Genomic DNA, 23,547 nt, shown 5'->3' on the forward strand with positions numbered 1-23,547 from the left:
GTTTTCATACGAACATTATACCTTGTGTCAGCTCCACAGGAATCATTCATTAACACAGATCTATGACATTTTGAATAAGAAATCTTTTACTACTAAGTGGACATGCATTAATTGAGGTGTCTGCGCTCATCTGCTGCTGTGAAAATGTACTGTCTTTACCGTTAAAGAGAGATGTATTTTGTCTGAGGGCAGGTTGTAAGTGAATTATGGTAGCATAACACACAGTGGCCCCTTATTCCCACTGGAGCACATCTCCATAAAGCTGTTCAAGGGATTGATTCATGGTATTTAATAGATCATTAGGGGAATGGCTGATTCATGGCCAAGTGTCTCTGATAATAGTTGACAGTGCATGAGATCACCCCCTGATTGAATGAGTACCCCCTCTCTCATCTCTCTCTCTCTCTCTCTCACACACACACACTAGTTACACATCTGCTGTTCTCCACTTATCTGTTGTTTCGCTGTTGTCTCCTCCAGGCCAATCCGCGGCCGGACATTGGTTTGGTGAGTCCTGGGCCTGTGACCACATCGGGGAAAACGGCCCCTCCCTTCTACCCTCCCTTCACAGGGGCCAACCCCAGAAGACGCCCCCTACCGGAACCTACTCCCATTGGTCAGTGCCAATTAACCCATACCTATAGAGATACAGAGCAGGGCAAGTTATCCAGTCCCTGAAAATAGCATTTTAGTCTAGTATAGTGTTTAGAGCAGTATGTGCTGACACAATTCTAAACCTCAGGCTGAACAAACGATGTATCAAAGACAAAGCCAGAGCACTTGTTTTACTGGATGTGACATTTGTAAGAGACCATTGATCTGTTTTCACAAACTCCGTGAACAAGCTTGCAGGGTTCCCTGTGTTTTCAATGGATTAATGACTGTTGCTTAGCCATTATACTCCTATTTTAACGCTAATAATGATTATCTTGGTGATTTCAATAGAAATTGTCAAATTGTTTTGGTTTTACATGACAAATTCTTTTTGATTTGACTTGATTGTGTGCAACAAAAGAATGCTAGGCCAGGGAAGGCATCCTCGTTGTTCCCTTCTTTATGCCAGTGTGTGAATGAGCTGTTGTGTTGTTTACATCCCACAAAGGCCCTTTTCTATTGCCTCAAACCTGTTTTATCTTTCCACAGATCCTCTACAAACAAAGAAAGTTCGCAAGGTCCCTCCTGGTCTGCCTTCATCTGTGAGTGGAAGATCATTTCATCTGCCTGCCATGCCTCTCATATATAAATAGATCTCTCAGTGAGCTTAACACACACACACACACACACACACACACACACACACACACACACACACACACACACACACACACACACACACACACACACACAGACAAAGAGAGCTGTTGACAAAGAGAGCTGTTTTACTTGCTTTCCTTGACTCTTCAAAGACGTCCTCTGCAGTGGCACCGTTGGTACCTGGTTGATGTGTAAGGGAGCCCGTAGCCCTGCCTTGCTGTTTTTGTGTGTGTGTGTACTAGAGAGTGTGTGTACATTGGGTGATTGATTTTGGGGTCTGTCCTGTCACAGCGTGGTCTCCTCAGCTCCTCTCCTGGGACGCGGGGCTATGCGGGGCGCGGGGAGCAGAGCTGTCAGTGTGGATCCCAGGCGCTGCTCTTTTGATGTTTAATTAGTCATTATGTAGCCAAACAGGAGGACAGACAGAGATTAATAGTGCAGAATCAGAGACATTTCCATGGGTAATAATCCCGGTGGAGCAGAAGACATTAGAATGCAGAGGAAGTGTGGAGCTCAGCTTGCCTCCGCCTGGACCGGGCCTCATTAATATGCATAAATCACTAAGTCAGATGTTCATTGTGAAAATCCTGGTGGATTCTCAAAGTGGGCGATTAAGCCTTAACTTCCCAGCCACTGGTACCGGCCGATGCTTTAAAAAAAAAAGCAACTGGTTTTAGCAGAGATCCCTCTTTACTTTTGTGCTGAAGGCTTCTTCCCCAGAGAACAAGAAGGGGGCTTTGATGAGGGTGGCTCAGAGACTGGATTTGCTTTTGGGAGTTGTGATAATCGCGAGCTCCACCGCTGTTCCTCTGAAATCAAATATGGAACAAGACACAGGACATAAAAGAGAGAGATGTGTTTTGTCTCTGAATTTGTGTTTGAACACTAGTTTGTCAGGAAAGCAGCGGAGAGGGAAACGCACACTGCCTCTCCCCTCCTGAAGTAGGTGAAGGGGATATGGGGGGGTGGTGCCAGGAGACAGGGAGGGAGGCAGAGAAAGATTGGTTGCCTTGCGGGGTACATCTCTTTGTTGTGTAAATGGCGCAGGGCTTTTATTTGTCTCTGCTTAACACATGGGCGCAGGTGCACTATGTGACTCATAACAGTAGAATCAAAGCAGTACAATCCTGAGTGGAATAAGCAGATGAGCTAATGCAGCTTCTTCTTCTTCTGTCACTGTGTGTGGAGAAGACGAGGCCTGGATGTTGGAGGAGTTAGTCTCTGATCCCAAGACAGAGCCAAGACTTTAACAGGGAAAAGGGTGGTGTTTTTCTCTTATTTCCTCTGGTTGCAGGGAAAGGTAAAGAGAGAGAGCCTGTGGTATGGGTGGTGTGTGGGGATGGAGGTTGAGTAGGCGGTGATGGAGGGCTGGTCTGGAGGCTTTTAGAAGGTGTTGTATGGGCCTGGTGGGAGGCGAGGGCGAGGAGGTGGAGGGGATATGAGCTGCCATAGCTTGTCCTGCAACTGGTTATAGGTGTTTAGAGGTTATATACTGGCTGGTAGGAGTGTGTGTGTGTGTGTGTGTGTGTGTGTGTGTGTGTGTGTGTGTGTGTGTGTGTGTGTGTGTGTGTTGGCTGGTGTGGGTGGCAGACAGCGGTGGTGGAGTTTAGGAGTGTCGATGGCATAGGCGCACCTGGAGCAGAGCAGGGTTGCCGGGGGCAGCTGTGCTGTGACATGCCGGGTGAGGAGCCTGCAGTGTACCTGTAATGCAGAAATGCAGCTGGATGCAGATGCTGCTGAAAGGCTTTTGCTTGTGAAAAGCACCCAGGCTTCACCAGAGGCCTGAAGATCTGCTTGATAAACAAAATGAACACAATGCTTCATATCATTATGTCCCCTACTGGGAATTCTCTTTTATTTATTTATTTGTTTCAAACTATTTTTACTTTTTTCATCCTCACCTAAAAATGGTTGAGGAGTTTAGATTTGAAGAGCGGTGTGTTTTTAATGAGCGGCTGATGTGTGTATATATGATGTGTGTATATGTAAGAGTTATATTGCAATCAAAATATTTATGGGAGCACATCCTCTGTGCATTTAGGTTGTTCCCCTGCAGTATATACCAGGATGTGGAGGCCATCAGGGAGAGCCAGCCAGCTGCTGATTGCAAACATTCACATGTTTATACCCCAATCTCATCTCATATACACACTTTTTCCTTAACCCACTTTTGCAGCTCATTTGACGTACATACTCCTTTTAGGGGACAGGAGCTACTGTACAGATGTAGGATCTTAATTTAATTTAATTTACTCTTTTGTTACTGTGAATTTTCCTGCACAGCAGGAAATGCAAACTTGTAGTGTTTAAAGTCATGTGTAAAAAGTCTGAAGTTTGTAATTTCCACTTTAAAATGTCAGACTTGAATTGCCCTAACGAAAAATGTATCAACCCCTACAAAACGGTTCCATACATGTTTATCCACATAATAATTCACATTTCCTCTTGCTGCAGGATTATTATTGTATTATTCTGGCTCAAAGGAAGATCCTACATATGTAGGTGTGTCACCAACTTTATCAGCCTGATAAGCACCGTTTCCCTCTGAACAGTAGATCAAAAGATAAACTGTGTACATAGTAAAATACAAATAAAGTGAGCAATGTGGCACGAACACGATGTAGTACAGGGATCATGAACTAGACTCAGCCGTTGGTCAGGGGGCCGGAACTTATTTACAAATAATATGTGGACTACAAATTGACCGTAAGAATCAATCAATCATTCAAATGTATTTATAAAGCCATTTTTACATCAGCCAATGTTACAAAGTGCTGTACAGAAACCCAGCCTAAAACCCCAAACAGCAAGCAATGCAGATGTAGAAATATTTTCCTAGGAAGGAACCTAGAGAGGAACCAGGCTCTGAGGGGTGGACAGTCCTCTTCTGGCCCAAGCAGATATAACATTTGACTAAAACATAATCATTTCAAAGCATTTTGTATATTGGGGAACCCTGATATAGTGTATATGTGCACTGGAATACACTATTCCCAATTCAAACACATTATTTATTGCTTCTGATATTTATAGTAAATGTAGATCATGAATCCAGTACAATGCACACAAACACAAGGTCATTGCAGATGATCAGAGGTTGACTGTATCAGTCTTAAGTCTTGTAAGGCTGACTTCATGATACAGTGGGCTGACTGTGGTCATAGATAGATGTATCACTTTGTAAACTGAGCATCGCTCTGAGTGAAGACATAACAGGCTATCATTGGATGGACAGCATGCTGCGGAGCAGGGTTGCTGACGGGCAGCTGTACGGGCACCTGCGTTAAGGGTCCGTCTGACAGGAGGACAGAGGAGAGAGACGCGCCGCGGCGGCAGCTCTGTGGCTCGTGGGGAAAAGCTATATCTTGTAGGATATTCATGTGTAGCTGGGAGGCCATTGCTGGTGTGTGTGTAAATAGCCAGGCTTTTTTTACGCGCCCTTGTCACTGGCACAACGGCTTGATGTGACACTTCCTCCTTGGCTGTGGTGATGCTAGTCTGGAGGAGGGAAAGAAAGAAAGTGGTGGGAGAGGGAGGAGGTGGGGGAGAGAATCAACTCCCTTCAGGGACTTTTGCTAGCGAGAACCCTGGCTGTGAATGACAAAAAAGATTGTAATTTGCTTTTGACAGATCACTCAGACACCCTTGTTTCTGAGAGACTTTCACTTAGCAGGGAAACAGGGACTAGAAGAAAGGAAGTCTGCTCTGCTCCGGGCTCTGAGACGAAGACCCAGGATTTTGCCTCACAGTGGTCGGGTGAATGACACACAGAGGTTATCTCCTTTGTGTGTGTGTGTGTGTGTGTTTAGCTGAACTCAGAGAGACTACAGCTCCCTTTCATCGATGCAGCTACATGTATTTTGACTAGACAGCCATCTGCAGGCGGAGCAGGATGGTGCAGGAAGCAGAGCTAATTTTGGGTTCTCTTTGAACCAGGGCAGGTCAGGACCTGTCAGAGGGCAGCTCTTGTGAGTAGACGTGCCTTTGGATGAAACGCGTCAGCAAAGCCTTCTGCAAATACAGCCAAACAATCGTTGTTTGATGTGGACCTTTCATGTAGGCACAGTTGTATCGTGTTGGATTTCCTTGTTGTCTGGCTGTTTCACAGCATCAGATGACTTACCAGACAACATTTGTCATGTACTGTACCTTGACATTCTTGTATCACTTTTTTTTAATTTAGCATTTATTTTAATTTCTCTCTTTTTTAATTCAAGAAGGATTTTAAGAGTATGGGCATTGTGACATAGCTGACAAGACTTTCTATGGTCTTGGAATGTAGGTTGACATGGTTCATTTCATTTTCTAAAATAAATTCTAGAATATTTATAGTACTAAACAGAACAGGACTGTCTTTCTGTCTACCTCTGCCTCCTGGCAACAGACCAGCTCCCATCCATCTCTGGGTTGGCATGATGCCCATTATCTCAACACCCTGCCCGTCCTATCAGGTCAGCAGGTCGGAGTCAGACCACCAGGGGGCAGTGTGCCAGGCTCTGCCGCTCTGCTCTGAGCCCAGTCTGAAGACCCTATGGAGATGAGCTCATCAGATGGCTGATTAGATAGATGCCCCTCGTTTGACTGGGATGATCCTGAACAGAGATCCTCACCCCCCTCCCCCTCCCCAGGGCCTTGCCTTGGTGTGTTTATCCGTCTTTGGGTTGCTCAGATTTACCAATGACATGAGAGGTGGAGATAAAGGAGAAGGCCAACAACTCCAGAGGTCCCGGCTGTTTTCATCTAAAGGAGAGAAACAGAGTTACAAAAAACATGAAGCAGAAATGAATGCACACATTAAAGTCATTACTCACATTTCGGCCTGTAGTAAATTATTTATGTAGGGCCTGGCTGCGTGAGTGCACCACATTAATGCAGGCCTTGGTTTTAGACTGCTTCCTGGCAGGCTTGGCACGGTGCTCTGTCAACAATCACTAATGATTAGGTTAATAGAGTGTGTTAGTTGGAGGTCGTTTAACTCTAAACCACACCAGAGTGGCCAGTGGGGTATATTACAAAGCAGGATCAATGAGTTAGCCAGGTAACTTGTCTTTTTATTTAGTATTTTTTTGAAAGATAAGCTTGAAATGAGTATGGTCTAATTGACTCAACAACCAAAATCACATATCTAAGTTTAGCCTTCTTAATGAACCAGAAAATCAATAGTTATTCCTAGTTGTTTATCAAAGTTAGCTGGCTAACTCATTGATCCTGCTTTGTAGTATCCCCTCTGGTCTAAGGGAGTGTCAACAGGTGAAACTCACGTTATAGGCTGTATCTGCAGACCCAGTTGTAGGTCAGTTACCCCCCGAACGCAGTGGAGGGTTTCCTCAGAGTGTGTAAGTCAGAGCCATGTCAGGGTGCTTTGTTTGGATTGGTCCTTCTTGGGTGCCTGGTTGTGCATTGGACCAGTGAAAGACTAGAGGACACTGGCAAGAACACTGACCCACTGTACTAGGCTGAACTGGATAGAGAGGCTCAGTCTTAATGTCGTGGCTCAGAGATAGCCTCCTTCCATCCAGCAGCTTTATTCATGCGTATTGGATCTCTGTGTTTGTGTAGTACACATTGCCGTTGTCGTGACACCCTTTATATTAATACAATTCATTGGTTCCAGAGTCGTGTTTGAGGACTGAGAACAAACAAAGAGACAAGGAAGGAATTTGATGTGATGTCGCTATGGCGCTAGAGCAGTGTCCTATCACTAAATAACTTTATGAACAGTTGTTTGGGGGACGGAGGTTTGTATGTCCGGGAGGATTTGCATGATAAAGGGCAGAGTTGATGAAAGGGAGTTGGGTGGAGTGTTATTTTGTGGTTCGTAGGGAATGTGGTTCAGATCATATTTAGATGGGAGAGAGAGAAGGGTCTGTGTTCCAGCCTATGTTGAATGAACTCACAGAAGTGTAGGGGTGTACTGAAAAAGATCACATGAGGCATGTCTGTGGACTGGAGATCCATGTTAACTCTGGGGAGGGTAGGGTGTCTGTCTGCCTGTCTCTCAGTGTCTGTCTCTCTGTGTGTCTGTGTGTGTGTATCTCCTATGTCAGGTCAATCAGTCAGCCAGGCCAGGAGTGGCTCAGCCAGGATTACCATAGCTACATGTACGTGTGTCTGGCAGAAGCAGCACTAGAGGAAGTGTATGTTGACTCAGTCACACAGAATGAGTGCTTTATAAATAACCCTAAAGCACCTTTCTGCTTCATACACACATGCAAAGTGTTAGGGAAATATGGTCAGGGGGGAGTTGGAAGAGGAGGAAACGTGTCTGTCGTTAGAGATTCAGCAGTTAGAGTATCTCTAACATCTCAAACTGAAGCAGAGCCAGTAGCACTGCACTGTATGCCTGGTATTGAACAGCCTACAGATGACAAAATGCCTGTTCTGTGCTGATTTATGCAGTTGTAAATCATTAGAGTTCATGTGTAATATATGTGTAATTAAGTCAAGGCAAAGCTTTGTGTTATGAACGTCTTGTGGGGTTTTGGGCAGATTAAGAACCCCTCTCAGCACCCCCGCTCCCCCCGAATAAAAACCAGAGCTTCTTACAGGAAGCAATCCCCCCATCCAGTCTTATGACATCATGGCTAATACCATGCGTGAGATGGCGGTGACCTCAGTGGGTGGATTTGCGGTGGATCTTTTTTAACACCCAAACAATTCCCAGGGAAAAAAGCATGGCCACTGGCTCAAATGTGATTAGAGGGGGGAGTTGTGTGGACAGGTGCATGGCTGGGTGGCTGCCAGTGAGGTAACACTTGGCCCACTTTGACACAGATGCAGACTGGTCCTGTTTCTTGGTGGCTGATGGGTCAGGGGCCAGGCCCAGGTTCAATGTTGATGAAGTGATAGAGGGTGGTGGTCCTGGCTCTGTCTGAAGACGATTGGTGTTTAGGATGAGATCTGACATGGTTCAGTTGCTCAGGAAATGAAGTATGACAACATGGGCATCTTTTCGCTAATACAGCTAATATCTGTTTGTCTGTTAGACAAATGTAAACGATTCCAAAGTGTCCCTGTGTCTGCAGCTACATGTTGTATGCTGTGTTTGTGAGTAGTAGTAATGCGTCTGCTTTAATCAATGTTGAGTCCATCTCTCTTTACTCATTCTCTTTGAGCTTTCATGTGTTTTTTTCTCAGCCCGGCCTTCTGTGTCTGGACCCGTTTTTGGACCCTTCGAACACACATTTTCCTTAAAGCATCAACTTGAAACGGGTTCAGATATAAAGTGGTACCAGCATGTGGACCCCAGTGCCTTGGAAGAGTTTAAAAGAATCTCAGAGAAGAAAGAGGAATACATAATAATAGTACTGAAGGAAAAACATAATAAAGCCTCGTTTTCTTTGGGAAAGGAGACTTTCATCTCTCTATAACGATAATGCTCTCAATGAGTGCAGAGGACTGTGTTTAGCCCAGGAAGCTTCCACTGGCAGACATGAAAGGCTCCAGGGAGGCTGGATGGAGTGGGCTTTAAAGGCTCTGTACGGCACACGGGTCAGTCCTCACCTCTCGCCTCGCTCTTCCTCCTCTTCCCTTTCTCCACCTCTCCTCTTTCTCCTCCTTCAATGGAGGCCGACATGGAACAGCAGAGCGGTCTGAGAGTGATAGGCAGACAGTGAAATGAAGTGGCTGTGGCTGTTTTGGTTGTACCCCTCTGCTTCCTCCTGGCCTGTGGTGTACGTCTGAGCTTGAGGCCCCAGGGGGTTTAGGAAATGGAGCATCACAGTTCTGTTGCCTGTCTGACGTCATGGCCCGGCCCCTCTGCAGCTGTGGCGTGTGTTTAACAACTCTCTCTGTTTACAGTCACCGTCGTGACAAGGGGTTTCATTCTGACTATAGGGAAAGTGTAATTGTTATGGAAGCACACAGTATACATGAACATTCTCACTAAGATGTTCTACAACATTCTAAACGTTTCTTTCTCCTTCTCCCTGTCTGTTTTTATGACTCTGGGTATTCTGCCTAAGAAACATAATCCACATTTCATTTGTGGTCTTCTTTTTCCTTCCTTTTTTCCTTTCCTTGTTGAGAGTCAACTTTCCCATATTGGTTGTTAATTGGCATAACGTTGAGTGTGGGAACAGGTTCAGCTCCTGTCCAGATGGTTGTGTAGAAACCCTATCCCTTCATGTTACCTCACTGCTAGCGGACTAATTCAGTTATTACAAAAACAACAGATTAGCCCGCTCAGGATTAAAACCTGTGTGGGAGAGCTTGTTTATTGCAGTTATTTACTCAGTAATTTGTTTGCTTTTGAATAACATAAATTAATGATATTGTGCCCAAAGCTAAATAGTTTTAGTTCAATCTCCCCTGCAGAAAATGTAAATGTTTATTTTTGGGAGTTACAATTTTTTTTCTCCTCTTTCTAAATCAACTCAAGCATTTGTTTTCTGTCCCACCTCCTCGCTTTATCCCCCCTCCCTCCGTTTCGCTTCCCCTCCCCCAATCTGCTTTCCTCTTTGCCTCAGCACTTATGAGGCTCAAGGGGAAAAACCATTTCAGCCCCTCCCCTTCTCTCAACCACCCCCTAACACTGCGGAGAATGGTTCAGCCCTGTTTTGCATAAGTTTCCTCTGAGTAGATCCATGTGTGAAGGGCCAGCCCAGGACTGAAAGAATTAGTCCCTTTTTAACGGGTTCGATGTATGTCTAGGGAGAAGGCTTGTGTGCTGCTGCTGCCGTGCTCTGATACAGTACACTTGCTCCAGTCATCAGTATAATAGCCAACGCTATCATGTATTGCGCCTACCCTGTCCCTGGAATGGGCAGCAACTCCTTAATGTATTACTACAACGGGAAATCGGTGAGTTCTGTCTGTGGGAGAAAGAGAGGGAGAGTGTGTGTGTGTGTGTGTGTGTGTGTGTGTGTGTGTGTGTGTGTGTGTGTGTGTGTGTGTGTGTGTGTGTGTGTGTGTGTGTGTCCACGTTTGTAATTGGCCCACGGGTATGGAGTTGCAGAATATTGGGTTGTCCGGCTGCACAGGATGTTTCTCGGCTCTAGAGTTTATCACTCCTCTCTGCTTTACTCTCTCCTTTTCTCCCTGCCCTTCTCTCTCTCTCTCTCTCTCCCTTTCTCCATGCCCTTCTCTCTCTCTCTCTCTCTCCCTTTCTCCATGCCCTTCTCTCTCTCTCTCTCTCTCTCTCTCTCTCTCTCTCCCTCTCCCCCTTTCTCCATGCCCTTCTCTCTCTCTCTCTCACTCTCTCTCTCTCTCTCTCTCTCTCTCTCTCTCTCTCTCTCTCTCTCTCTCTCTCTCTCACTCTCACACTTTCCCTCTCTCCTCTGTGGACTGATTTTCCGTTGCCTCAGTTACAGCTGTGTGACAGTACCATTTGTTTTTCTTTGCAGTTCAAATAGAGGACTTACTTCATTTCTTTCTCAATATGTTCTAGACATGTTATAGCCTGAATCTGTTAGATGGTTCACTTCCTATTATTAGCTAACCATGTATGTCAAAACTTAAACTCAATTTCAGCACAGACTTCTCTATTAGAGATAAAGCAGAATATAAGCAAGGCACATCAATTGTATATAAGTAGGAACAAAACTCAATATGTGGATGTGTGTGGTTGAAAAAAGTCAAACACGTTTTTTCCTCTCACCTCTGTTCGTAGTCAGATAGACGGAAAATATAGTTTTTTTTAGCTGTGAATTTATTTTTACTGGCTGGTTGGTTCAGCACTGAGACTGGGTTGAAAAAATAACACGTGGGAGTCTGGGAATGATTAAGGAAAAGAGGCTGCCTGTTGAGGTTAGACTTTCCTGTTTGTAGATTGAGCTCTGAGCACCAGCGTTGCTGTTATTCCATCTGTTTTTAATCACATCGGCATTCTGGACTCTACAGGGAGCCTAATGTGATTCCTGGATTGCTCAGTAAAATACTCTTTGATTTCTGTGTTCCTGCAAAAACTTTATTTTTTGTGTGTATGCGGGAGAGTGTGTAGTGTGCGTGTGTGTGGTTGTGTGCATTTGTGTTTCGGTTTACCTGCCTCTGAGCTAAATTGAGTTTCCTCAGATGCTTGCAGTAATTGTGTCACCGGTGTAAAAGTCTCACTGGCACAGCTGCTGAATAAGAGATGAGCAGAGAAAAGTCTCCTCCTGTTTCCCAGCTTCTCTCCAGAGAGCAGAAACACTGAAGCACCCAGTCAGCTCCCTCCAGAAAGAGAACTCTACCTTTTAGAGTCAAGGTCTCACTGGACCTCATTCTCTGATTTTAGAAACCAGGAAGTTGAACATTTCTATACCATTGTGAGATTCACTTTTATGAGGTCAACATGTTCAGGCTTGTGTTTTAGCCCTCCTCATACGCCATTAGGACAATGCCCTTTGTTTCTACAGCACCACAGATCACTTGATCTTTTTATATTATGTATTACCAGGAATGTCTTACAGGCCGGCAGAGGGAGAAAATTGGGAACGTGTGGGCAGCATGGGTCAACTTTATGATCCAAAGCAGTTGATAAATAACCAACCAATACCAAGCTCTTTATCTTCTCTTCTTCTTCGGAGAGATAAATCGTGTTTACTGTGTTTTTATGGTAAGAGCCTTAAAGTCTTTGATTTCTGTGTTTTATGGCGTATTAAGTGTTTGATTTCCGTTGTTTCCTCCAGTTCCATAGAAAATGAGTAACCCAAAGCTTTGGAGAATTCAGATATTTGGGAGGATTTGGTGGAGTGTGTTTTTCTAAGGTGTGGTCTTTCCTGTCTAATATCCCTCAAGTGCACCGAGGACTGGACCAAGGAGGCATCCAGTAAATGACTGTTTTTCTTCCCAGCTCAGGAAATATGGAATAAGTGTTTACAGCACAAGATAACATCAGGTTTTGCCTCAGAGTTTAAAATTCATGTTGCCAGCTTCCCACGTATATAACACCTGATATCACCTCATTTATCAGAGTGCAGTTGGTCTTTGAAAATGGTGTTTCTTAAAACCTAAATCTTGGAGTTTTTAAGCATCAACAGCTTGAGGCTTGAGATGTCTCTGTTAAAGGGTTGGTACCAGACTGCAGCGCTCAACATGCCCCATCAGGAAGGTGGTTCTGGGGCTGTGGAGCAGGGGACCATTGTGTTGGAGCTGCGTATGCGCCTTTTAGCCTCTAAGTGTGTTAGATTTAGACTTGAAAAGAAAGGCCCTCGGGCATGGTTTGGTTCCACATAGTGACGTGCAGAGACAGGATACTGTGTTGACACCAGCAGCCCATTGCTTTCAGCTGTTCTCTTTTGTGAGTTTTTACTGCGGTGATAATTTATTTTTAAGAGGTTATTTTTGCCGTCGTCATTTGGTGTATCCATATGTTGACAGTTTTAATGTTTTTTTTCCATGTGTTGTTTTGATTGGTGTGGTGTTGAGATCAAAGGCGGGTGCTGTAGGCTGGTGATGTGTGGAAAGGTGTGGAGGGACTCATCAGCCCTCTCAGATCAGCCACAGAGAGACGAGAGAGTTGCAGAACGAAGCTCTGCCAAGAGTCTACTGTCCCCATTCTCTCCAATCTGACAGTGAAATCTGATGCTTGTTGATATTAAGTCAAACATGAGTAACCTCAGTGTATGAACCACAAACCCTGAATTAATGATTGCTGATTATGATGGCTACAGATATTCTTAAATTAAACGTGATGCGGAAAATATACAGAAACTAAACAACCAAACTCCAACAACTGTGCTGGTCCTGCTGGCCCGGGCTCTGAGTGATGTCTCTTTAATTCATGTGGTAGTAAAAGGAAGCCCAGGCGGGCCCTCTCCTCCAGAGGCTAGGGGAATGAGGTCGCCCGGTGTTTGGGTGTTTTATTAATGTCTTGACTGGCTAGCCCAGTGTGAAGAGAACAATTAGCATCATCCACCGCCATATGCTGCCCATTGAGGCTCAGACTGGGACAAAGCCAGGGCTCCTGTGTGAGGCTAACCTGGAATCACCACGGGAGTCCCCACACCCTGGGTCACATGTGCGAGCCAGAGGAGCCAAGAGATCCCCTCCCCTCCCTGCTAAACGACATGTACACAGGGTGCTGGAGTTACACACACAGCTAATCACATGCTCACACACACTGCTTGCTCAGCAAGACCCCGTGGCCCTGAGTGTTGGCTAAGCTGACTGACTGATATGTCGTTCACGTGTGTGAGTGTGTATGTGCGTGTCTTTCTCTTGACGTACGTAGTAAAGTGATGACGAATGAAGTTGAGGTTGTGTCTCATAAATAAGATTATTATTCTTCAGTAGGACAGCAAAACATTCTCTCCAAGCCCACTGACACATCTTGTTGCTTTAGGAAGCAAACTTTGAAGTTCTTGAAGGGCTCTGTTCACACAAACAGATGAGGATGCCATTAGGTCATTAAAAAAATGATTTATGTTGCTGGTGACTAGAGGATGGGTGGGGGGAGGGCTGGGTGGCAGGTCTGGTAGTGATTTGTGCTGCATGGTGATGGTGTTAAGGTTGAGGGACCGGCCCTCTTTGTGGCGTGGTGAGTTCACTGTCTCTCTCTCCCTCCATCTGGAGTGGATGAAGTCAGAGACCACATCACTAATGTTTGGCCTCACGACCCTTTGATCCTCCCACCCAGCCTGGCACAGCCACAGCTGCACAACAGCCCTCTGTGCCTCACCGCTCATCCCCTCCCTCGATCCCTCGCCAGCTCACAGCCAGGTAGCAAAATGAAGAAAAGCACAGGCCCCATATTTGATTTTCTGATTTGATTTCTGTTTCTTTGGCGAGCTGCAATTTGCAGTGTTTATATGAAAGTGTGTGTGCTGGTGTCATTATAGTTCCATTAAGAGCTGAGACAATCTGAAATGCAAACACCCCCTGATAATCCAGTCCTCCCTCCACGAGCCTTCCAAATGAGCCCAGCTGCCACACCACTGGCTTCTTAAACTGACACAGCTCAGTTCGTTCACTACATTCATTAAAGTAGACATGAATCTGGCTTCAACATACAAAGCTACTTTACAAATGACAGTCGTGTGAGGAATAGGGACAAATTTAGGCGAAGGTACTCGTTTGCATCTAATGATGGTTAATGAAGCCGTCCTTAATGCACTGGCTTTAGATTGTGATCAACCCACCAGGCAGGGTGGTGGGGCATTAGAATTGTTCCTCTTCAACATCATCCTAATAACTCAACCAAATCATCATCATTATGCTCCTGCCACATACAGAGAACAGTCACAAGTTACATCTTAGAGGATAATGACTTTGACAAAATGCTAGACTGCCCTATGCACCTGCTGTTGTTATTCATGTTAATAATGTCTGTTTTGTTTTGGCAGGTGTATGCCCCGTCTCCCAACACAGAAGACTTCAACAGAGATTCTCCCTCCTACTCATCTCCCAAACCCCCCAGCAGTATGTTTGCAACCACTTTCTTTGGTAAGTGATTCTGACTTAAGACAGTCTCTGTCATGGAGTCTAAAGAAGCCAGTGTCATCTGTTTGTGCAATCTGATGCGCTGTCTTTATCCATTTCTTCTCCTGCCTCTTGATGGACAGTGGACCCATGAGAAAATATTTCTGGACAAACATCCTAACATCACACTCAGTTACTCTCTCTGTAGTCACTCTCTCTGATGTTGCTAAACAGTTTCAAATGTTCAACTCGATTTAGCCATTTCTTTCTTCTGGTAGACAATATTTCACTGAGCCTGGTCTCAGAGTCGCCTGTCTTTGAAGGGATCGGGTTGGTTTCTGTTAGCCAAGGGAGGCTTAGTGTTATCTCAGCTGTGTCCAGGACAGGGCTTGTGTTTCAGTCCAAAGACCAGACTGGGAGAGTGAACAACCCCCTTGTGTGATCCAGCGACTCAGCAGAGAGGAGGGTGACTGCCCTCTGTGGAAAGGTCTCTCTGGGCTCTCATAATCAAGCTGTGTGTTGTGGTTTGCTGTTGGGGTTTGCTTCACGGCGGTTCAGGCATATTGAATTTTATGTAAACTTGACTTTGGTTATTAAACTAAAGCCATTAAAACATCTTTGCTCCCTTCTGGAATCAAATCCAGGATATCTCTTCAATTGGATGATCCTTTTGTTACATTAGTCGTTATACTGTAAAGAATAGGGATGAAACTCAAAACAGATCCATTTCAACTCAACTCTTGTTTGTTGTCATTAGATGGGTCCCACAACTCTTCTGATCCGTGGAATTCCTCCAATGGGATCAACCAGCCTAGTTATGGAGGAATGCTGGGAGCATCTTCATCTCACATGCCGCAGTCAGGAAATTACGTCAACATGCACTCACATGACCGCCAGGTAAGCAACCCAGCTAGTGATGTACGCACATACTGTAAGTGATGTCTCAATGTCTCCCCTTCCTATTCTTAGACAGTCTACCTCCTCCCTGTTACGCTCTATTGCCCCATTCTCATAAAACATTTGGCTTGCATTGGTTTCAATTGAATATTTGTGGTGTGCAATATTGCCCACCCTGCCTACAGAAAAAGTCCAGCTAGGGGAAACACTGTGACTGATGCGTATTCAGCCTCCATGTCCTGTTCTGCCCCATCAGAGCACATCCCCTCCTCTCTGCTGAGCCCGTAGTGATGTTGCTGTCTGGGCAGTATCTGTGTAAGACACGGCTGACCTCCTCTATCAGTGTTTCATCTGCTCTGTCTGCCCACTGTGTCTCACTGGGACTCACAGGGAGCCTGCAGCTGCTGTCCAACCAAAGCCCTCTGTCTGTCTGGGCTCCACATTCATATAACCTCTCTTTTATCAAGTGATATTTTTTCACCACCCACAATGCTATTCTTACCACTGAACAAGTGTAGGCACACACAATATTGCTTTGTCCTGATGAACACGTATTTTGTCCTCTTTCTCTTTCAGAATTACCCTCCACACTCTGTGTCGCCAACAGACATCCATGCCAGTCTTCCTCCAATGTCCAGCTTCCACCGCAGCAATGCCAGCACTTCACCATTCGTTAACCCAACACACAACCCGCCTGTCAACACCACCGATGGGGTCATGGGTACGGCGAATATTTGGTTGATCTACTCTTAAATATGAATAGGCGAGATAAATTCCTACAATGATGTTCTCTTCTTTAATCTATGCTCTGTGTTATAAATGTCTTCTCCTTGTTTCTGTAGTTGCTGCAAATCGGGGGAACGCCTCTGGAAGCCAGCAGACTGGAGATGCACTGGGCAAAGCCTTGGCTTCGGTGAGTACAGCCCACCCCTGTTCTCCTCCGGGGAAATGGGAAAGCCTCAAAAGAAATTTAGATAGAAACCATGTTACAAATCCACAGAGGTTGTTTGTTGGGAGTAAAGCCCTATTGGTTTACTTGTAAATGGAGGCACAATCCATGCAGCACTTAAAATTGCACTCTCTCCCTCTGAATGGCAGTTTGATTGAGGCGTTAGGCTTACATGGATGGTTAGGAATCCTCTGTGGATATCCCCTCTAGGTTGGTCCCCTCTCTGGGTGTGAATCCTGTGTTCTTGACTACAGCACCTTCTCCACTCACTTTAATATCAAATATATTGTTTATTTCTGTGTTAAACTGAGATGGTGCATTATATTAATGGCTCTCTTCAGTCTGTAAAGGAAGTGACCTCGGTGGTCACGATGGGTATTAAGTGCTATAGTGAATGCTGATTAAATAAGCCCAGAGGGATGTGTTTGCAGTTGTTTTCATGCCTAAGCCTGGATAATTATAGACTTAATCTCTGAGTATACAAGAAGGAAATTGTAAAAAAAAAATGTTTAAAAAAACCCTCACCAGTTTAAATAATCCAACCTTGGTATTTGTTCCATTTTTGATCATGTCTCCCTGCACGTTTGACACACAGTAACTCATAAACCTTTGTGCGACTGAGGATGAATGTGTCCTCCATCCAGTTAGAGCCCTCTTGGTTTCAACAGCCACAGAACCTAACAGAGAGCTCTTCTGTCTCTCCTCTTACTGATTATTTCTCATTTTAATAACTCCCAGAACTCATCTGTAACCCGGCCTAATATACACTACATTACCAAAAGTATGTGGACACCTGCTCGTCGAACATCTCATTCCAAAATCATGAGCATTAATATGGAGTAGGTCCCCCCTTTGCTGCCACAAAGTTGGAAACACAGAATCGTTTAGAATGTCATTGTACGCTGTAGTGTTAAGATTTCTCTTCACTGGAACTGAGGGGCCTAACCCGAACCACGAAAAACAGACCCAGATCATTATTCCTCCTCCACCAAACTTTACAGTTGGCACTATGCATTGGGGCAGGTAGCGTTCTCCTAGCATCCGCCAAACTGATTAGTCTGTTGGACTGCCAGATGGTGAAGCAGGATTCATCACTCCAGAGTTCTCACTACTCCAGAGTCCAATGGTGGAAAGCTTTACACCACTCCAGGCGACACTTGTCATTGTGCATGGTGATTTTAGGTTTGTGTGCTGCTGCTCGTCCATGGAAACCCATTTCATGAAGCTCCCGATGAACAGTTCTTGTGCTGATGTTGCTTCCAGAGGCAATTTGGAACTCGGTAGTGAGTGTTGCAACCGAGGACAAATTATTTTTACGCACTTCGCACTTCAGCACTCGACGATCCCGTTCTGTGAGCTTGTGTGACCTAGCATTTCGCGGCTGAACCGTTGTTGCTCCTAGACTTTTCCACTTCACAATAACAGCACTTACAGTTGACTGCGGCAGTTCTTGCAGGGCAGACATTTTACAAACTGACTTGTTGGAAAGGTGGCATCCTATGACTGTGCCACGTTGAAAGTCACTGAGCTCATCAGTAAGGACTTTCTACTGCCAATGTTTGTCTATTAAGATTGCATGGCTGTGTGCTTGATTTTATACACCTGTCAGAAACGGGTGAGGCTGAAATAGCCGAATCCACTAATTTGTCGGGGTGTCCACATAATTTTGGCCATATAGTGTATCTCACCTCAGAGAAATGAAACCCACCATAGCTTTTATTCCTAGTAAAAAGTGAGAGAAGTAGGATGTGTAAAAGCGTAATGGGTTTACATTTGGGAAGTGCTATGGCTTAGTGGTGCGCACCCGAAAGAGAAAAGTGTGTGTGAGGGTGTATGATAATCACAAATTAAGTATTTTTGTATTCGTAGACTCAATTCTATTAGCATGACAAAGCTGCAGTGAAATGGACACTGTTGGGCTGGGTGAGACGAGGGGTGGGGAGGCCAGGGGGAGCGAAGGGGGTTCCTAACTGCTGTGGCTCAACTCTGCGGGCCGCCCTTTGTGGGCCTTTTGTTCTCCGGCCTTTTAAACGGGCCGTGCTTATTGGCCCCCGCTGCCCGGGGGAGCGTGACCGATGAGGAGGCGGAGCCTCATTTGTTGTTGGTAAAATGAGTCGTGTTGCAGTTTGAATACAGCAGAAGTAGCCCGGGACCAGAAGAATGGCCCGTTGTATATTGCAGGGTCAGGAGTCACGGCTATAGACGGCCCGCTTTAGAAAGAGAAGAGATATTGGCTAATTCGTTTTGAGTCCCATTGATTTGAGACATACACTTGTGATCACAGTTGATGGTCATTACTTCTCAACAGGATTGAGTGTCTCAGGGTAAAGATGAACAGTGACAAATGCTTTTGACTGAGAAATGTGATTTTAAAAGAATAGAGAAGAAGAAGTGGGTATAAATCCCCACAGGGAAAAACATTTGGTACACGGAGTGACATGCAATAAGCCAAACCATTTGGACTTCCAAAAGTTGATTGAAACACAAAAGCTTGGTGATCAAGCTTAAAAGAGAAGATTATTAATAACGGCATTCCATTGTGTTTACTGAAGTTAAACGGTGTCCTATGAGTAGGATGTGATGTTTACTTGCAGGGAAATCCTTCTGGATCTACTGCCTCTGCTAATTAATGGGAATCAAACCTCTAATACCCTGGTTTACTGGGAGACACTTTCCATTATGGCACAAACTATCCTCTTAAAGGGAACAAATCAGGGATGTGTTGTCTGCTTTAATCCATCATTTCTCTAAACAAATGAAATCCCTGTGAAAGTTTTAGAGATGTAATCTGTGTGCTTCAGAATCACATCATCCTCTCTCTTTCTCATTCTTTTTCTCTCTCTCTTTCCCTCTCTCTATCTCTTTCTCTTGCTATCTCTCTCTCGCTCTCTCTCTCTCTCTCTCTCTCTCTCTCTCTCTCTCTCCCATTCTCTCTCTCTCTCTCTCTCTCTCTCTCTCTCTCTCTCTCTCTCTCTCTCTCTCCCATTCTCTCTCGCTCTTATTGTCATGTTGCCCTAAAAACCTCATTGACCCAAGCTTAACATTCCCCACAAACACAGTGGAAGGCTGTACATGCTACGCTATGGTAACAGAGGTCTTCTGCCAGTTCAGGGCGTGGTCTAGTATGGAGAGGTGCGGTGGTGCAGCTCATTCAGGATAACCCCTCCGCTCCATCAATATAGGGGGATTAATGCTGGCCTTTGTATCTCTCCCTGTCTATGGCTCCACCCTGGGTTTATACTGGAGTTATATAGCAGCATGTTAGAAAGATATTAATGGGATTTAGGGCAGATTTTAGTCCACTTCAGCTTTAAAGGATTTCAACCGCTTTGTTCCTGTTTCCCCCCCAAAGTAAAGACGTTGACTTTCTCCTCTAATAGTGTATCAGCCATATTACTGTAGATACAGTATTTGTATGATATTATCTATGTTGTGGCCAGTGGGGGAGATCTAAGTAAAACAACACTAATCAGAGTTGGAGGAGGGCACCTGACTGGTCAGAGCCTTCAGGTGTCGCAGTGAATATGGTTTGCGGTACCCTTTTTTTTGCTTTCACTGAAGCCACTGCTCACCGTTAAAGACCCATATGTATCCTCTGAACATTTTTATGGGCTCCCTGGTTGGAAAATCCCCAGAATTGATGAGCCAATTTCGGCCGTGCGCCCGCTGAAGGATGGTGACACAGGCTATAAAAAGTATGGGGAAACGATAGGTTGTGATTTTAAAGAGCTGCATGTTCTACCATACTGACGGATCTCTCTCTTTCTCCCTCCTTCTGTCATCCCCCTCACTCTCTTTCCCTCTGTTCCTCTCCCCCTTCCCCTCTCTCTCTCCCCTCTCTCTCCACAGATTTACTCACCTGACCACACCAGCAGTAGTTTTCCATCCAACCCCTCCACCCCTGTAGGATCTCCGTCGCCCCTGACTTGCACAGCAGGTGCTGCTGCCTCAGCAGGTACAGTGGTGACCACCGGCGCCCCCTCTGGAAGGGCAGGTAGAACATCAGTCTACACTCTGATCTACTGCACTATAGCATTATACCAGCCTAAACTAGTCCCAATGCCATGGAGAGATGTGGGTTATTGTTTCCTCAGAGCATTCACACTGCTTCCTCCATATGGCTCTGTCTTAGTGCTGTAGGTGAACACTGCAAGTGATGTTTATCTCACGATGGTCTTCAAGTGATGTTTATCTCACAATGGTCTTCAAGTGATGTTTATCTCACAATGGTCTTCAAGTGATGTTTATCTCACAATGGTCTTCAAGTGATGTTTATCTCACAATGGTCTTCAAGTGATGCTTATCTCACAATGGTCTTCAAGTGATGTTTATCTCACAACGGTCTTCAAGTGATGTTTATCTCACAATGGTCTTCAAGTGATGATTATCTCACAAATGGTCTTCAAGTGATGTTTGTCTCATGATGGTCTTCAAGTGATGTTTGTCTCACGATGGTCTTCAAGTGATGTTTATGTCACGATGGTCTTCAAGTGATGTTTATCTCACGATGGTCTTCAGTCTCTGTGACTTTGACGACATTGCCTCACGGCGACAGCTGATGCAGTTTACGCCAGACAACCCCTAGCTACATAGTGATAAGGAGTCAGCTCTCTTCGGTTGGTGAAAAGAACTAAAAGACTAACTTAGAGTTTGACATCCTCTCCTCTCAGTCACTGTATTCATTCTACCAGATAACCAACCAGATCATTCAGATAATCAATTTCCCTGAAACTGGGTCCATAAGTAGCAGAGCAATGTGCAGGGGACATTTAATAATTGTGAGAGACACTCTGGCAGAGGAGAGATAGAGAGGGGAGGGAGAGAGAGAGAGAAAGAGAGGGAAAGCCCAGCGTGTTGTTTTAGTGGGCAGTTGTGCCGTGTGTGGTGATGTAGTGGCGACAGCTGTCTCCACGTATGCCCCCTTGTCCTCAGCTGTTGCTCTGGTCTGTGGACAGCTGTTCTCCCCATGGATCGACCGGCCTGCAAAGGGCCTCATTTATCTGCCCGAGGAGCGACAGTGACTCAGCTGATGAGGAGGACTATATGGGCTTCACACAGAGGGATGCCGACCCCCTCACGCACCCTCTTTACACCTCAGCCAGCCAGGCCTCAGGGCAGCATGCCCTACTTGGGAGGACAGAGGAGGTAGAATGCCAACAACCATTTAGATTTTATCAGTGAAGTTCCTATCACCTGGAGATTGAGAACTCCAGCTATGTGGGTGTGGAATGCTTTGTTATACAAATAATGAGACAACATGATACCAAGGGCACCAACTTTTGTTACAATGTGAAACAGAGTTTCTCTTTATAATCATCCTCAGTGAATCTACAGTTTCTGTTCAATTTACAAATGCAAAACAAATCCTCCGCATCCATGACTTTCCATATGAATAAACATCTGCCTTTGTCCAAAACCCTTCCCAAAAGTCATAACTTATCCATTTCCAAATCTGTTTCCATTAGTTTAATAGAACGCCTCCATAAAAACTAAAGTTAATGTAGCTTAAAAGGGCAACTGGGATGATTGAAAATGTATTTCTTGTTTCATGTTTTGCGATCTAATATCCATTTATTTGTTTGAAGTTTGTTAATTAGAGTAGGGGGCATTACAGAGGTCAGTTGGGGCATGATTTGGCATGATGTTCAGATTAACCACAAATTGCTCCATCTGTTCATTAGGATTAGCTACTTTCATAACCCAACCAGGCAGGAACAGATATACACCCTGGTGCTGCTCAACTCAACTCTTGCTGGTGTGTTCAATTAGCCCTCTCCTCCACATGGGGACCAGAGGCCCAGGGAGGCTTAGTTATGAGTACTTCCTGTTTGGTTCGCGCCAGGGAAACACTGAGGTTGAGCAGAGAGGCTCCCTCAATCCCTGTTCCAAAGTTACTTTTAATAGCCTCTTAATTAAAGCCTGGCTTTTCCAGGACCTTTGTGTGGAGAGACTTTCTCTCAGAAGAGGACTAATGCTTAGTTTACACTGCTGACGATGAATCAATGGAAAATCCTAAACAGTTCCCCCAGGTCAAGTGGAGATGTAATCCTAGTGTTCGTCAGAAACAAGCTAACGTTAGCTAGTGATCTCCGATCTTTCTCTCTCAAATACTGAAATACCATTTTAGAGGAGAACAGGGAGAAAATGGTGCCTGCTGTTGGTTTTGACAAACAGCCTAAATGAGAGAATGAGAGGTAAGCTAAACAATGTCTCCATCTGTAGAGTACTAGAGAGCTACAGTACATGGGCTGGGTGTTGGTCTGCTGCTACAGTAATGGAGACCAGAGGGTATAGTGAGGGCCCATAGCTGGGGCTGGCTCACTAACACAGCCCAGTATAAATAACCTGGGAGGTTTCCTCGTTGTCACAATCGATTAAGGAGACTTGAACTGTTCTCATGTGCACACAACAGGCTTGGTGTAATGCATTACCTCCTGGTGCACTGTTGTTTGTTAGTTGGAATATTTCAGACAATATTGGCTAAGATAAAGAGTCAAAGAAAAATATATTTTGTTGCGTCAGACCTCAATTTGATTAGCAGATTATTTTAGTTTCACACTATTTTAGTTTCACACTTGTTTTGTATGTGCAATTGCACATTTCATGTGCTGATTTGTAACCATTCCCACACATTGTGATCTCCTCTGCTTTATGTGCTCTAGAGATCACCCAGTCTGGGATAGAATGGAATTCCTTCATTTGATGTTTCCACCATTTGTTTGGACTATTGCCCTGTCTCTTGGTTGTCTCTAGAATCTCAGAATGGAAAGTTAATTCAGGTCAAGTCTCTGAGTCTCTCTTGGTCTGCATGTTTTGGCAAGCCATGGAGCTGTTACACTATACCTCAGCTTGGCATGTGATTGGTCAGATGATATTTGTGTCGTGACCCCTGGAAGCTTGTCAGCCAATCACATTGGGCTTAGATCAGCGGACAAGAGGAGCACCCATGAGTGCAGCCTTGCTAGAGCCTTCTGGAACTTTCTGGCTCATTGGATGGAGTAAGGGAGTCCTTTTGTCGTGGAAGAATCACTCTGTCAGTGTCAGTGGAAGACAGCCTCGGTCCCAGCCGGGCCTCTTATCACTGTTCACTTTGTTCCCTGGGCTATTAG

General features: G+C 45.0%; 1 protein-coding gene and 1 non-coding gene across 11 annotated transcripts in view; both read left to right on the top strand.

Moving 5' to 3' along the window:
- Positions 1 to 23,547, top strand: part of LOC135558948 (transcription factor 12-like) — a 103,355-nt gene that overhangs the window by 70,015 nt on the left and 9,793 nt on the right. For 6 of the 10 annotated variants that reach the window (XM_064993233.1, XM_064993206.1, XM_064993214.1 and 3 more), the window contains exons 7-13: positions 481 to 616; positions 1,144 to 1,196; positions 14,517 to 14,616; positions 15,350 to 15,489; positions 16,066 to 16,210; positions 16,332 to 16,402; positions 20,288 to 20,432. In XM_064993233.1, the coding sequence (XP_064849305.1) occupies positions 481 to 616; positions 1,144 to 1,196; positions 14,517 to 14,616; positions 15,350 to 15,489; positions 16,066 to 16,210; positions 16,332 to 16,402; positions 20,288 to 20,432 (790 nt within the window). Of the gene's footprint in view, positions 1 to 480; positions 617 to 1,143; positions 1,197 to 9,827; positions 10,057 to 14,516; positions 14,617 to 15,349; positions 15,490 to 16,065; positions 16,211 to 16,331; positions 16,403 to 20,287; positions 20,433 to 23,547 lie in introns of those variants that run through there. The other 4 variants (XM_064993243.1, XM_064993259.1, XM_064993265.1 and 1 more) reach the window with 2 other exon arrangements.
- Positions 20,924 to 21,006, top strand: LOC135506456 (small nucleolar RNA SNORD35). Its single transcript, XR_010450503.1, has one exon. It is a non-coding gene; the product is annotated as a small nucleolar RNA SNORD35 (small nucleolar RNA).

Source organism: Oncorhynchus masou, chromosome 2 (genome assembly GCF_036934945.1).
Source record: "Oncorhynchus masou masou isolate Uvic2021 chromosome 2, UVic_Omas_1.1, whole genome shotgun sequence".
Taxonomy (NCBI): Eukaryota; Metazoa; Chordata; class Actinopteri; order Salmoniformes; family Salmonidae; genus Oncorhynchus; species Oncorhynchus masou.